Below are 15,407 nucleotides of genomic sequence, written 5' to 3'. Positions count from 1 at the left end.
CCCAAGATCTGTGAGAGTGAGGGATTATTTTTCAAGATAGATAGTGTCCAGGAAATGGACCGCTTGTGTCCCACCATCAACCTCAGCCTAGACCAATCCATACAAGCGGTCCATTTCCTGGACACTATTGTGCTAATAAGCGATGGTCACATAAACACCATCCTATACTGGAAACCTACTGACCTATACTTACCTACATGCCTCCAGCTTCCATCCAGGACACACCACACGATCCATTGTCTACAGCCAACCTCTAAGATACAACCACATTTGCTCCAATCCCTCAGACAGAGACAAACACCTACAAGATCTCTATCAAGCATTCTTAAAACTACAATACCCACCTGCTGAAGTGAAAAAACATATTGGCAGAGCCAGAAGAGTACTCAGAAGTCACCTACTGTAGGACAGGCCCAAGAAAGAAAATAACAGAATGCCATTAGCCATCACCTTCAGTCCCTAACTAAAACCTCTCCAGCACATCATCAAAGATTTAGAGCATCTTCTGAAAAATGATCCCTCACTCTCACAGATCGTGGGAGACAGACCAGTCCTCGCTTACAGACAGTCCCCCAACCTGAAGCAAATACTCTCCAGCAACCACACACCACACAACAAAAACACTAACCCAGGAACCTATCCTTGCAACAAAGCCCAATGCCAACTCTGTCCACATATTTATTCAAGTGACACCATTATAGGACCTAATCACATTAGCCACGCCATCAGGGGCTTGTTCACCTGCACATCTACCAATGTGATCATATGCAGTGGTGAGCAGGAGACAATTCGCACCGGTTTCCGAGAACCGCTTGTTAAATTTAGAAGCAGTTTTAGAACCGGTTGTTAAGGCTCCCTGAGCTCCCGGCCGGGGAGGCTCCCCCATCCCCTCCCCCACCTTCCCTCCTCTCGCAGAGCCTCAGCATGCCGCGCCGTGGACGCCAGCGCTCTGGACCGCTCCTGGGCAGCTCTGCAGCTCCTGCCGCTTTGAGCAGCATTGTAAGGGGGCCAGGCCAGGGCTGGGAGGAGGGGTTGGATAAGGGGCAGGGAGCAGCTGGAGTGGGCGGAGGTTCTGAGGGGGCGGTCAAGAGACGGGGAATGGGGGGGTTGGGTAGGCAGTCGCCACCCCAGAAAGTCCCAGCCACGCTGGGGCTCGGCTGGTGCAGCCCCCCAGGCCAAAGGGGCCCCAACTCACGGCGCTAGGGAGGGTGCATGGTGTAGGGCTCAGTGTTATAGAAGGGGGCTTTTGGAGAAGGGGCTCAGTGCTAGAGGGGGGTGCATGGAGCAGTGCCGTTTGCAGGGCGTGGGGCTATGGAAGGGCTGCAGGGCCCCACATCCTGTCTCGGGGCAGGCGCCGTGCTGTGGCTGGTACCTGCGCTGCGCAGCCATCCGGGCAGCCGCTTTGGGGCCCTGCGCACAGAGGCCGATCCGATGCCGCCTCGCTCAGCAGCCGCAGCCGAGCTCCATGCTGCTTCCTGCCTGGCCCAGGAAGCGTGACTGGCCCCGCTGGGCAGGGAGATCAGGCACCATGTGACTGGGCGCTGCGTAGGGCCAGGGAGCCAGGCCCCTGGCAGCAGCAGCCTCCTCTGCCCCAGGAGTCGGGGGGCGCCGGCTGGTGCCATGGCTGGGGGCTGCCTTGGGCGTGCTGGGGTGAGGCTCCCCCCCAACTCTCTCCCGCTCCTGCACTGTGGGGCTGTCAGGCCTCCATCACTCGGGGACGCTCACATCCCGCGGTGGGGAGTCGGGCAGACGGCAGCCTTTCCCTGCAGGGAGCTGCCACCCCACATGCCAGGAGCGACCCCACTGATGCAAGGGCTGCAGGACGCCTGCACCACCAGCAGGCACCTGGGATGGAGAATGGGCCTGGGGAGGGCCGGGGGGCACGACAAAGCCTGAGGGGGCGGGAGGGGGCAGGACAGAGCCTAGAGAGATGGGGGGGCAGGAGGGAGCCTGGGGGGGCAGGGGGGGAGGACAGAGCCTGGGGGGGCACGATGGAGCCTGGGGGGCGGTGGGAGGGGGCAGGACGGAGGCACATCCCTTAAATCAGAACTTTTTATAGGGAACCGGTTGTTAAGATTTTGGCAGCTCACCACTGGATATATGCCGTCATGTGCCAGCAATGCCCCTCTGCCATGTACTTTGGCCAAACCAAACAGTCTCTACTCAAAAGAATAAATGGACACAAATCTGACATCAGGAATCATAACATTCAAAAACCAGTAGGAGAACACTTCAACCTCTCTGGCCACTCAGTAAAAGATTTAAGGGTGACAATTTTGCAATAGAAAAGCTTCAAAAACAGACTCCAATGAGAAACTGCTGAGCTTGAATTAATATGCAAACTAGATACCATTAACTTGGGTTTGAATAGAGACTGGGAGTGGCTGGGTCATTACATATATTGAATCTATTTCCCTATGTTAAGTATCCTCACACCTTCTTGTCAACTGTCTAAATGGGCCACCTTGATTATCACTACAAAAGTTTTTTTCTCCTGCTGATAATAGCTCACCTTAATTAATTAGCCTCTTACAGTTTGTATGGCAACTTCCACCTTCTCTGTATGTATGTATATATCTTCTTACTATATGTTCCATTCTATGCATCCGATGAAGTGGGCTGTAGCCCACGAAAGCTTATGCTCTAATAAATTTGTTAGTCTCTAAGGTGCCACAAGTACTCCAGTTCTTTTTGCAGATACAGACTAACACGGCTGCTACTCTGAAACATAGCTCAAAATGTCATGTCCTGTGTAGTAGGTGTTTAACAGAATCTTAATTGCTTTAACGTTAGGCATCAATCTTTTTTTTTCCTAGGCAAATGAATGCAGTACAAAAAGCCTATAAGGCATACGTGACAAGCAGAGAGTTTGTCCATGGGGTCATGCACAGGCCACGGGGTAAGACTCTCTACACCTGTATATGAAAAGGGAATGGAATGTACTAAGTACAAAAGAATATCTGTCTGTTAGAATCGTTATTGCCCTTACAATATTTTCTGTATTTAGGATACAGGATACTGTAATTTTTTCCTCACACAACCTGATCCAAAGCCCATGGAAGTCAATGGAAAGATTCCCGTTGACTTCCCTGGGCTTAGGATCAGACCCATCTTCAGTATTAATTTTCTTTCTCTGGGATTTTTTTTAATGCAATTAGTATTCATTTCACATCAAAGCACCAAGTCCTATGGGAACTGCATACATACATCCAAGGTTAGAATTTAGCCCTTTCATTAAAAATTGCAAAACTTATACTATGGTACCACATAGGAGCTATTTTTCCTTTTTTCTAATCATTCTGTAGTGACAGTTCCAGAGCCATTAACATCTCAGTTTCCTTACAACCTACATCTAGACTTCACTCACAGCCAATTTTTTAAAATGTTCTTTTACATGTATATGTTGGTATTATGATAGCATCTTCTGGTCCCATCTGAGATCAGGGCCCTGTTGTGCTAAGTACAAACACATAGCGAGAAACAGTCTCTGCCCCAGTGATCTTACAGTCCAAATAAAAAGGTGGACAAAAGGTAGGCAGGGAAACAGAGGCACAGAGAAGTGAAGTGCCTTGCCCAAGGTCACCTTGGGCCATTGGTGCAACTGGAATTAGAACCCAGGTCTTTTAACTCCACTGGGGTCTTGCGACCTATCCACTAGATCATGTTTCCTCCCAAAACATCATCAAATATCAATGTCAAGTTTTCTGGTGCTGTTATTTTCTCAATAAAATAGTATTCAGTGTTGTGTAACTGGAATTCCAGCTCAGTAACTATTATAAAACATAATGGTGAGCATATTATCATTATAGTTTATTACTGATTTGGAAATCTCTTAAGTTTGTGTAAAGTTTTAATTTTGTCTGCATGTCATTTTCAGATATTAATCATATTTTGCTTTTCTTTTTCTAATCCTTTACAGATAGCTTTTCAATATGGTGTTTAAGGAACAAAATATAAATCATGTTACAGTTATTGGGCACTGTGCCTCAGATTCACTTTGAATTATTTTGAAATGTAGCCCTTATTCCAATAGTGGTTAAATTAATTTTCCCCCCATCCATCTACATTTTCCCTTCAGTGTACACCACATGTACACAGTGTACACCACATGTTCTGGATCATGTTGAGACACGGGGAAGATTTACAGCTTAATTTATATTAATCTTGTCCAGCACCTCTTTTCATATAGCACTATATAGTCACAAGTGCAGACCTTACTCCCACTTTAGTCTCCATTGCTGTTCTATGTTGTCATCGTAAAAAGCTCATTAATAACATTTATGAGGTCATTAATGGCTATCAAAATCCCAGACAGTATTTACTCCCTTCTGTGCTCCTTTGCTGAAGAAAGTTATAAAGCTTATTTAGAAAACATCTTGCAACGCATGAGCTCTGACCTAAATCTATTAGTTATCATTGCTAATGCAGACAGAGAATCAAGATGTTCATTCACAGAAGTATTTCAGGGTCTCAACGATTCTTTAAGTAACAGAAAATGGGGAGAACTGGGGGAGGTGGAGAGTGAAATGTATTAGTCTCTTCATTGTGTCCATCTGTCTATCTGTCTTCCACAAGGCCCAGATGTTGCCTTTTGTGCTCTCCAGTAACCACCTGATTCTCCTGGGGTTCCATGGGCTGCCATCCACCAGACTAGGGTAATTTTAACTTGCTAGTGGAGGAGGCTACCCAGGAGATGTGCTTTATGAGGGTGCCCTGGCCCCACCCCTCCCTCAACCAGCCTTAACTACTTTTGTGTGTCCCTGACAGGGGTCTGGTTGACACTGTGCCCAAATCCTGGTGAACACTCTGCTGCCCCAGTGCACAGCTCTGTGTAAAGTGCTGCTTCTCAACCAAACATCCTTTCAGCATTGTTAACACTGTATGTGTAACCCTTCTGCCCGTCAGAGTTGGCAGCAACAAGGGCCGGGTTCAATATCTAGGGGTTCCATTCCAATAACACAATGCAAACCGGCTCGAGCCCCCACCCAGTGACCTGGGACAAATATATACCACTCCCGCTGGGCGCCTCCAAGAGGCAATACTTCCCCTCTCACAAGCACATAGTCTGAGTGTAGCAAAAGCCTTTTAATAACAGAGAGAAACAATGTGGCATTATGTTGGGGAAACACCACCAACAGGATTCATAACACAACCCATGAGCAAAAAAAAACCCACCCCAGGCAAATTGGGGCATGCCCTTTTCCCTTTGGTTCTTGAGTCCAGCAACCCCAAATCACCCAAAGTCCCAAAAGTCCAATGCCCCAAAAGTCTCTGTCCCTGGTCAGGGCAGCCCCAGAGTTCGAAAGTTTATCTGCAGAGCTTTACCTCCCAACCTGCGTGGAAATGGGACGGGGGTAAGAGGCACCTTACATGATCTGAAGCTGACCGCCCCATAGCTCCATAGCGGCGCTCCGCTCCGCCAGCCGCCCCACAAACTCCTTCGCTCAGCTGCACTCCGCTCCGCCAGCCACCCCACAAACATCCTTCGCTCAGCTGCACTCCGCTCCACCAGCCGCCCCACGAACTCCTTCGCTCAGCTCCACGGCCCACAAGCAGCTCCTGCCATCCACACACTGCTCTGCGTCGAACTGCTTCACCAGCCGTCCTGCAAACTGCTCCACAATATATCTTCAGGCTCCCCCACTGCTTAACACAACACTCAGTGATTTCAGCTCTTAGGTGAATTCAGCTTGTAGTAGGGGAGCCCCAGTGCTGGTGCACTGTCAGCCCAAAGTGAGCTCAGCAGCCTATAACTAGACTTCTAATGAAATCAAAATTAGCTCTGATATTCCACAGTGGAGAGAGGAGGAAGTGCAATTAGCACATAAGGCCCTCACCAAGGGGCCCATGCCACCAAGTATTAATACTTGTCCCCAGCCTCTCTCCATTCACACAGTTTTGGAACCCATGACCCTTGCCTAGCGAGTGCTACTTAGTTGATGGTGAATCCCTCCATCATAACAAAAGGCCACGTACAGTTCCAAGCACAGTTCCCATAATCAGGGTAATAACAATTTATTCTTCCTGCCCCAATAACAGAGACACTGGGGATCCCACAGCAGCCAAAGTGACCATTTGGGCAGCTATGGTCTCATTCTAGGCGTGGTGGGTGTGCCTATGCAAATGAGATCGGCCCCTGAAGTTCTTTTCCACAACTTGCCACACCTCACCACCAGATGTCAGGGTGGAGCTCATCCTGACACTGCTTACATCTGGAAATTAATTTAAAAATCCCTGTACATAGGTTTTGCAGCCCACACCATACCAGAGCAGCTCTTTATAGAGTACCAGGCGTGATACAATGTCTAGGTACAACAGACCTTAACACTTGACTTGGCAGCTTTAGAATGGCCTTTCTTTTGCTGGTTTCTCACTCACCTTTACTGTTATTTCAGGGCAGTGCTTTTGTACGTCTTAATATATTGTTAATTACGCAGATTCGAAGATGGTGGGCATTTTAACTATTTCTGTAATTCCCAAAGTACTTTGTCCAGTAGAATCAGAAATTTGCAGTGCTGACAGGGATGGAATGACAAAAATGCTATAGCTTAAAACATAGATGTTGGGTGGGATGACAAAAGTGCTATACATGATAGGAATTCCCCCAAATTACCTCTACCCCATTCCTCTCCTGAAAGCATTCTAACTTCAGGTTCTTTGCTTTCAACCTTTGCGCATCCATACAAAGGGATGCTCGCGATATTTCAATCTATTTTCTTGATTTTAATGCCATTTTGGGTGGTTTCAAAACTTCTGAACTACTCAGAACCATCTTGCTGACGCTGTTTCTTGTGCATATATCTCAGTGTTTCTAAATGTGTGTGTGCACACATGCATGCGTAACTAATCAAGTACAGATAAGTTTATTGATTTGCAAAATGTAATGTCTTCCTAGCCCTAGACTGTTGAGGATGATACAAACTTCTACTGAAATAATATTTGGATTTTTGAAAAGTAAAACACAGTACAGTGTTTGTTGGAGTTGTAGAGTATTTCTGAGCATTCACATTGAAAAGATGGGTTTCAGAGTAGCAGCCCTGTTAGTCTGTATTCGCAAAAAGAAAAGGAGTACTTGTGGCACCGATGAAGTGAGCGGTAGCTCACGAAAGCTTATGTTCAAATAAATTGGTTAGTCTCTAAGGTGCCACAAGTCCTCCTTTTCTTTTTATTGAAAAGATGAGCTCAATTAAATTTGTTTTATAGTTGCACTTTCTGGCCTGAGTTTGTAGTTATCTGCCCTCTTCAAATGAGACTTGTCGATGCTTCTGCATGCCTGGCTCCTGAGTTAATTGGGAGTTGCAGGCAAACAGCATCTCTCAAGATCAGGGCCTTTTGTTAGCTCACAGCCAATTTTTGTTAGCCATCTTCATCTTTCTTCTCTCTCCAGCACTTTACAGACACTTGTACTCCAAGTATATTGTGTTCCTCTACTAGTTTCCAGGGATGCTTTCAGTAAACAGGGTCATCCTATATTACGTTCCTAGCAAGTCTCTCCCTCTGAAGCCCTCAAACAGTAGCTCATAATGTCTTCAAACTATTTCCATGGAAGCTTTTCAGAGGTTCTCTTTAACTTTGTGAAGATTAAGCTACATTCTCCCATTTTGGTCTCTTCAGTTCCAGGTCTTTTAGCTTATGGCCAGACTGCGCCTACCTGTGGGAAATCCCTCATGTTAGGCATTCTAGAGGAGGGGATTCCTCCAACTCATTCCATCAAGGAGGTGGGGTCTGGCCCCTGTTCCTCTTCTTAAAATGAACAGGGGCTTCACCCCATAACTGCTGAATCCCCCAAGATCCCTGCCTGGCCTCCCTTTGTCCCAGTTTTCTGCTAGTATGGACTCTACTGTTTCATTAAAAGAGAGGGTGCTGTTGCACAGAGGGACACCACAAAAAGTGAATGCATGCTTTTTGGTGAGTTTCCTTGTGATGGGGGAGAGGCAGGAGGAGATGGACAATGTGTATTTCCCCAATGCTTCCTCTCCCATCATGCTGCCCTGTGGGGTTTATGGAAGGGGAGGACATGGATGTGGCAGAACCTCCAACTTCACATCTATGGACACAAAAGGGTTCCCTTCCTCATATAAAGCTAAGGCTTTATAAATTCTGTAATTTATGTAATTGGCCTATAGATAGAAAGTAGCAGTTACTAGATCCTCTTGAGTAACAGCCACCTACAAGAGCAACAGAATTTGCAACCAAATTTCCAGTTCCTTTTTTTCATGTGCTAGTTGCTTCTTTCCTCTCTGTATATGGTCTGTTACTGCTCTCCACCCATGTTCTCTCCATGAGCTTCAAATAATGCATCACTGCAGTGCAATCATAGTATGAAAAGTGACTTTAGAAAAATGGCACATTGTTATCCAACAGATCTCTTCCTTGAGTCCCAGCAGTTTGAGGGACAAAAGTAGAAGTTTACTATTTTCTGTTTTTGCTAGCTCTGCAGAGCCTGTACAGCTATGGTAGAGTGAGCTGGATTCCATTCTGGTTCGTGCATCATCAACAGAACTATAAACTTAAGTTCCAAATGCAGACACTTTGTATGTAACTGGTGATATGTGAGTTAAAAATACCGGCTTAATCCAAGACTAAATCTTAATGAGCACCTTAAACATGGAACCCCACAATGCTATTTTTACTGAGTCCCTTTTCAAAGTATACCTGAATTTTAAACATATATTGCCCAAGAGGTCATACATACATGGAGAAATCACATAGCTAGAATCAGCTCATTTCTCTTTTTGGGCCTCATGGAAGTTTTTAACCGGATTTTAACTCTTTTAATGTTGATTCAGTGTCTTTACATGATTGCTCCTGTCGAAGTTGTGCATAAACAGCTCAATTTGTTTTCTTGAGCAAGTGCAATGACCACAGACGTCGATTTGTTGATGTTCCACCCACTGTTTTTCCAGCCTGACATTACATGTAATTATACCATCTTTTAAAACTGCAGTTGATGCATTCTGTGTTATACCTTCTTGCGACTGTTTCTTCTCTGGTAGGTTTCGGAGTAAAGAAAGGCTGGTTTGGTGATTAGGGCACAAGCCTAGGACTTAGGTGACCTGGGTTCAAGTTCCTGCTCTACCACAGACTTCCTGCGAGGCCTTAGGCAAATCACTTACTCTCTGTGCCTCAGTTTCCCAGCCATAAAATGGAGATAATAACACTGCCCTTCCTCACAATGGTGTTGGGAGGATAAATACATTAAACATTATTGTAAGGCACTCAGATACTAGGTGATGTGAGCTCTATAAGTAACTAAGCTAGACAGCATCACCAGTCAGCCCAACAAAACATATTGGAGCAAATTTATCTCTGGGGTGACTCCATTAGCTTTGTGGTCCTACATCCTCATTGTAACTCCTTTACAGCAGGAGAGAATTTAGACTATGGCTTAAAAATAAGATCCATAGCATTTTATGGGGTACATAAAAGTGGGCAGGCAAATTCCAGGCACAGCAACTACTGTTGAACCAGAATCGGAATACACATCCAATGCTGTGTGGAGGGATAGGTGAAAAGATTCTTCAGTCTCACTTTTCTGCTTAATGCAACTCCTAGCTGCTATGTTCACACTGGGCCAAATCCATCCCTGTCACTTCACAGATTGAGGGTGAGTGACACCAATGCTGAATTTGCCCCACCGTGTTTTGCATTCTAAGGAAAAGTCAGAGCCTCGTTCACATCATCTTACGCCCATTCCCTAATACAAACAAGCAACAAACAAACAAAAAATCAGGTGGAACTTCAAGTGCATAAGCCACCAAGATGCAACAAAAAATGTTCTTATTATCCTTCCATCATTTTTATACTATCTTTACATCATCATAAACAATAACGCCAATGCAGTACCTCTCCTGGACTAAACTTTGCAAAGGAATGGAAGTTTGTTTCTCTGAGCTGCACCCCTGCACCGTAAGAAATAACTGGTCACTTTGAGTCACTTCTTTGCATTCTTTATTCTATTGTGACTCGCACCCTGTAAGAATGGGAAGAAAACGGGCTTACTCTACTGCTACTCACTTGGAAGGAAATGCAGGTAGAAGGGGTACAGTTATTGTACTGAGCAGCATTGGGAGCATGAATAGCTGATAGCTATCAAACCCCAGCTGCCTGCACTTGCCTGCCCTATGCCGGGGTTGGGTGCTGACTGACCTACCTGGGCATGCCTGCGAGTAATCATAGCAGCAGTCCCCAGTGAGCCTGCAGGCTTCATCACAGAAACAGGTCCCATAGACTCTGTCCATCCTCCAGCCGGTGCTGGCGCAGCTTGGGTCCCGGCCAGGGCAGCATCTTCTCTCTTCGGAGCAGCCCGCATCAGCCCGGTGCCAGAGTCTCCACGGCGCCAGCAGCACCATCCAAAGGACACTCGCCAGGGCCCTCGCGCTCATTGCTTCGCCCTCAGCAGATTCAGACGCTCCAGCTGCTTCGCCCGGCTGAGCGGCGGGCCCTAGCGACCGCCTCCCGCACTAGGCCGCCGGCTGCAGCATCCCGGCGCGGCTCCCCCAGCCCGGCGGGCCGCACTGAGTCATCGCCAGGTCGCCGGGTGGCCCTAAAGGCTCCGCCGAGACGCGCCTCGGGGACGGGATCCGCCAAGCCCAGCGCGGGAGGGTCAGACGGCGGGCAGGGAGCGCGCGCGGGAGCAGGGCAGGGCCCGGGGCGCTGGGGACATGCCCGGGAGCTCGTCAGTGACCCGCAGCTTCCCCACCACCGCCCCGGCGGGACCTCTGGGGCTCGCGCTGCGTCTCCCTGCAGCCCGCGCGGGCAGCACCCCCTGGCCTGCCCTGAGGAATGCGGGGCGGGTGGGGGCTCGCGCTGTCATCCCGGGCTGGCTCCATGCTCCTAGGGCACAGCAAGGAATGTGACTGGCTGCCGGCCAGAGAGACAAGGCTGCTGGCGCCGCTTCCCTGTTCCTTCTGTCAACCAGGCAGGAGCCATTGCAGCCCCCCAGGTCTGGCTGACCAGCTTTCCTCAGGGACCGCCCCAAATGCTCCTGAAGTGGCCCTGGCAGTGATGAATTCTTGCCAGGGCTGAGTCCCTAGACCTGGCAGTTCATAATCCCAGCACCGGCGGGTTTGCCAGACAGTTAGGAAAATAAAACAATTGCTTGAGGCCCAACACACAAAGTAAGCGCTGGGCCCCAACCTGGTTCAAGATTGCAAGCTAGAGAGTGAGTTACATTGGAGGACAGCTCCTGAAGTCCTTACAGGCAGAGCTCTCCGATTCATTAGAAGCCTGACTGAGTGGAGAATGAGAAACGCCCTCAGGATTTGGACCCAAACGGACAGAGGGCCTCACACTGCTCCCATAGCCACCACTGGCAAACTCTTCCTGCACTGGCATGGCAGCCCAGTAAAGTGTTAGTTGGAGCCCTTTGTACCACCGTGAGCTTGTGAGGCTTTCTGTTCATAAATGCCATACTTTCCAGGAGGTGTAACTCCGCTGTGAAAAGTTGCTCTTGTCTAAAACATTGTCTCCATGTAGTTATTTGTTTGTTTTTGTAGATCTGGCAAATGGAAATTGCCTGTGGAGGAGTCAATGGTTTGTTGTCTTAAGAAAATTTCTGAGGACAGGGCACAATTAACAGGCTAAGGAGTATTTATTTATAAACAAATAAATAAATAAATAAATAAATAAAATAAAAGGAGGTTACTGGGGGAAAAACAAAAGAAATTGTAATTGTTGACATTCTAAACAAGAAGCGGGCAGCATTATCTCCTGAAAATGTAACCAAACTTCTTTGTCTGAGCGATTGGCTGAACAAGAAGTAGGACTGAGTGGACTTGCAGGCTCTAAAGTTTTACATTGTTTTATTTTTGAATGCAGTTTTTTTGGGTACAAAATTCTACATTTGTAAGTTCAACTTGGATGATAAAGAGATTGCACTACAGTACGTGTATTAGGTGAATTAAAAAATACTATTTATTTTGGTTTTTTACAGTGCAAATACTTGTAATCAAAAATAAATATAAAGTGAGCACTGTACACTTTGTATTCTGTGTTGTAATTGAAATCAATATATTTGGCAATGTAGAAAACATCCAAAAACATTTAAATAAAATGTATTCTATTATTGTTTAACAGTGCAATTAATCACATGATTAATCACGATTAATTTTTTTTATTGCGTGATTAATCGTGATTAATTTTTTTAATCACTTCAGAGCCCTATTATCTACCATATATGCTCCAACACTTAAGCGACTTGTACCAACTGAATGTTAGTCTGAACTTTAAATTTCTCCCAGTTGATTTTCATCACCACTTTTATAGTTAAAATGTTACTTAAATTCAGGAGGCCTGATTCTGCTCAGTTAAACCAGTCAAAATGAGAAGTAACTTCTATAAAGTCAAAAAAGCTTGACCAGTGTAAAAGTGGTGCAAGTCAATAGAGTGGTGTGAGTTAATAGTTTACTTTCAATGGAGATTGGGTAGGCAAGAGGAGAATGATGCCCAACCAGGGGCTGCATTTCCAAAATATCAGGGTGAGGTCAGGATTGCCCCCTTCCTTGGGTTTTTCCTTTAGTTTAATATTATTCCTATGATTTCACTTGAAAGGAAGAGCATCAGCAAAGCTTTTTATTCCAAGGTGGAATAACCTGTATAAATGGAACTTTAAAAGTTATCTGCATTAGTTACAGATTTCTGTGCCTGATGTAGGGTTGAAATAAAATTAAAAAGGTATGATTAAAAGACAGATTAATCTCAATGGAAATTTTTAAGGCTAAATACAGAATTAGATCTATACCCGTCTGGGGAAAAACAAGAGAAGCCTGAAAAGCATATAGTTTTATTTTAAATCTTCTATTGGGAGAATTAAGGTACATCATTCTTCTAAGCAACCAGAAAAGAAAGTGATGATTAAAGGAATGAGAAGACTCATTCCAAACAGCAGTGGTATCTTAGTGGATAATGCATCCATCTGGTCACTGGAAATAGGAAGTACTGTAGTTAACTTTGAGTGCTTCATTTTTTAAATACCAAAGTATTAATTATTGTCATTACATAAATAAGTGAATATTATGAGCCAAATTCAGTCCAAATTCCACCAGGGTAAGGGCTGGATTCCAATAAGTTTCTTTCCAACCCCAGGAGTAAGGGCGGAACCAAAGATCGTATTGTGACACTCACAAATAGGCACTGCCCCTCATTCAGGATTTTTGGCAAAGCCACAATCTATCCCTGAGTTAAGTTATTTTTACATTGATACATTTTTTTCATTTCTTTTACAGTGGTTTAGCCTTTGCTAATCAAAAATCAGTTTCCTGATAACTTACATGTGTGTTAACTAGGCTTAGACTTTTATTGAGAAATGGCAGTAAACATTAATGTCATCATGCAGACACAAACCAATGAAAAAATATTTCCATTGATAATAGTAGAAATGTACAGATTGGCAAAGTAAGAAAAATGCTGCTTCAGAACTTATTAGAATTTAATGTAAGGCTCTTTACTCTGTATATTTTGACATATGATGTTGACAATTTGTGTTCTAATTGTATAAAGCTTTAACTTTTTGAATCTCAACATCTACTATCATAAAATAATTATTGTCTGACCCCCCCATAATTCCCTGCAACTGTGAACATTTAAATTGATAAAAAAATATTAAAGATAAACATCAATATTATCCATCAGAATTATATTAAAAAAATTGAATTCTGCCAAGCTTACTTTTAACCTAGAACATGTTTTAATTACTATGTTGCAGTAAGAAATAAAATAAACCAAAGTATGTTTTTCAATCAGTTCCTATAAAATGTGAATAGTGCATGTGAGTATCATTCTAATCTTTTGCCAGTTTCACACCAATATAATTCTATTGTCTTAAATTGCGGGTTTTTTTATTCTTACTGCTATGAAAGCAGAATAGATCCAACTTGTGTTTCAATATTGGATATTTTAAAAAAAAACTAACCTAACCCCTCTCTGGGCAATAATTTACTGTGTCTTCTTCAAAATTCACTGTAAGCCATATATTTCCCAAACTCAGTAACTATCTAGCACTACTATGCACCTCTGTCTCATAACACTTGGAAAAAGGAAATGTCAAGAAAACTCAGAGGGCCATTTGCATCTGGGAGAAGTTCTTAATGTTAAGTCAATAACTTATATGATTCATTGTAAAATACCTTGCTCTTATTTTTCAAATTTAAATTATAGCCACAGCAATATTGAGGCTCAACCTAATGATAATTCAATTCAACTTAAAATTTTATTTTAGATATATTGTCTGTCAGTGTGGAGCATTCCACACACACACACACACACACACACACACACAAGTGAACTCCCTGGAACACCCTAACTTACACAAATAGAGGGAGTTCATTTTTGTTTCCTGTTAAAGGGGCTTAACTGATCAAGAAGAGAAGACTTCAAATAGTTTGTTTTGTTATTATTATTAAGACTTGTGTTTGTCCAAGTCTTATCTATTTAATTTTCAGAGATCGCATTCCACAAGAAGGGACATTCTGTTATGGCCGGGTCATTGTCGGACAGATCTAAGAGTCAGAGCCAGAGTCTGCAGTCAGGATACTGGGAGATCAGAAGCAGGAGACAAATTGGAGATCCGAACCATGAGCTGGGAACCAGAATCAGGTCAGATCATGATACCATAAAGTCAGAGGTTGGACCCTAACTGGAGGTCAGGAACCACAAGTCAGATGCCAGGAGACAAGTAAAAGCACCACAGCCCAGTTGTTCAGACAGCTTCCTGTTCCTGCCGCTGGCTTAAGTAGGATCAGCAGGCCAACCAGCTGCTCTGGGATTCTGCCAATCAGACTTCAGGGGAAGAGCCTCACATTAGGGCTGGGCTTCAGGGCCCCAGGTAAGCAGTAGTCAGCAGGCTGCCAGGTGGAGGGTTGGAGAGTGGATGGTCCCAAGGGTCTGGGCTCAAAAGCCATAGGTCATGACACGTTCTTAATTTTTTAAATAAAACAACACAGTAATTTATGGGTTTCAGACTAGCAGCCATGTTAGTCTGTATTCACAAAAAGAAAAGGAGTATTTGTGGCACCTTAGAGACTAACAAATTTATTTGAGCATAAGCTTTTGTGAGCTACAGCTCACTTCATCGGATGCATTCAGTGGAAAAATTTATGTTGATACAAAGTCTACAGAATGTCCCCACTTCCATATGCAAGGGTGTGCTTCCCTTAAACACCATCACCATCAATGCACTAAAAGAAAAGGAGTACTTGTGGCACCTTAGAGACTAACCAATTTATTTGAGCATGAGCTTTCGTGAGCTACAGCTCACTTCATCGGATGCATACCGTGGAAACTGCAGCAGACTTTATATATACACAGAGAATATGAAACAATACCTCCTCCCACCCCACTCTCCTGCTGGTAATAGCTTATCTAAAGTGATCATCAGGTGGGCCATTTCCAGCACAAATCCAGGTTTT

The 15,407-nt window shown here is 44.7% G+C and overlaps 1 protein-coding gene across 1 annotated transcript in view; it reads right to left on the bottom strand.

Moving 5' to 3' along the window:
- The window catches only part of SBSPON (somatomedin B and thrombospondin type 1 domain containing), a 28,650-nt gene extending 17,184 nt beyond the window's left edge, over positions 1-11,466 (bottom strand). Inside the window, exon 1 of the mRNA XM_084619130.1 lies at positions 10,154-11,466. Within this exon, the coding sequence (XP_084475256.1) occupies positions 10,154-10,385 (232 nt within the window). The 5' untranslated portion in view covers positions 10,386-11,466. The remainder of the gene's footprint in view (positions 1-10,153) is intronic.
- Positions 11,467-15,407: the final 3,941 nt, after the last annotated feature.

This window comes from Lepidochelys olivacea, assembly GCF_965140295.1.
Source record: "Lepidochelys olivacea isolate rLepOli2 genome assembly, chromosome: 2".
Classification (NCBI taxonomy): domain Eukaryota; kingdom Metazoa; phylum Chordata; order Testudines; family Cheloniidae; genus Lepidochelys; species Lepidochelys olivacea.
Note: the sequence above shows the minus strand (reverse complement) of the source record. Positions and strands in the feature narration are given on the sequence as shown.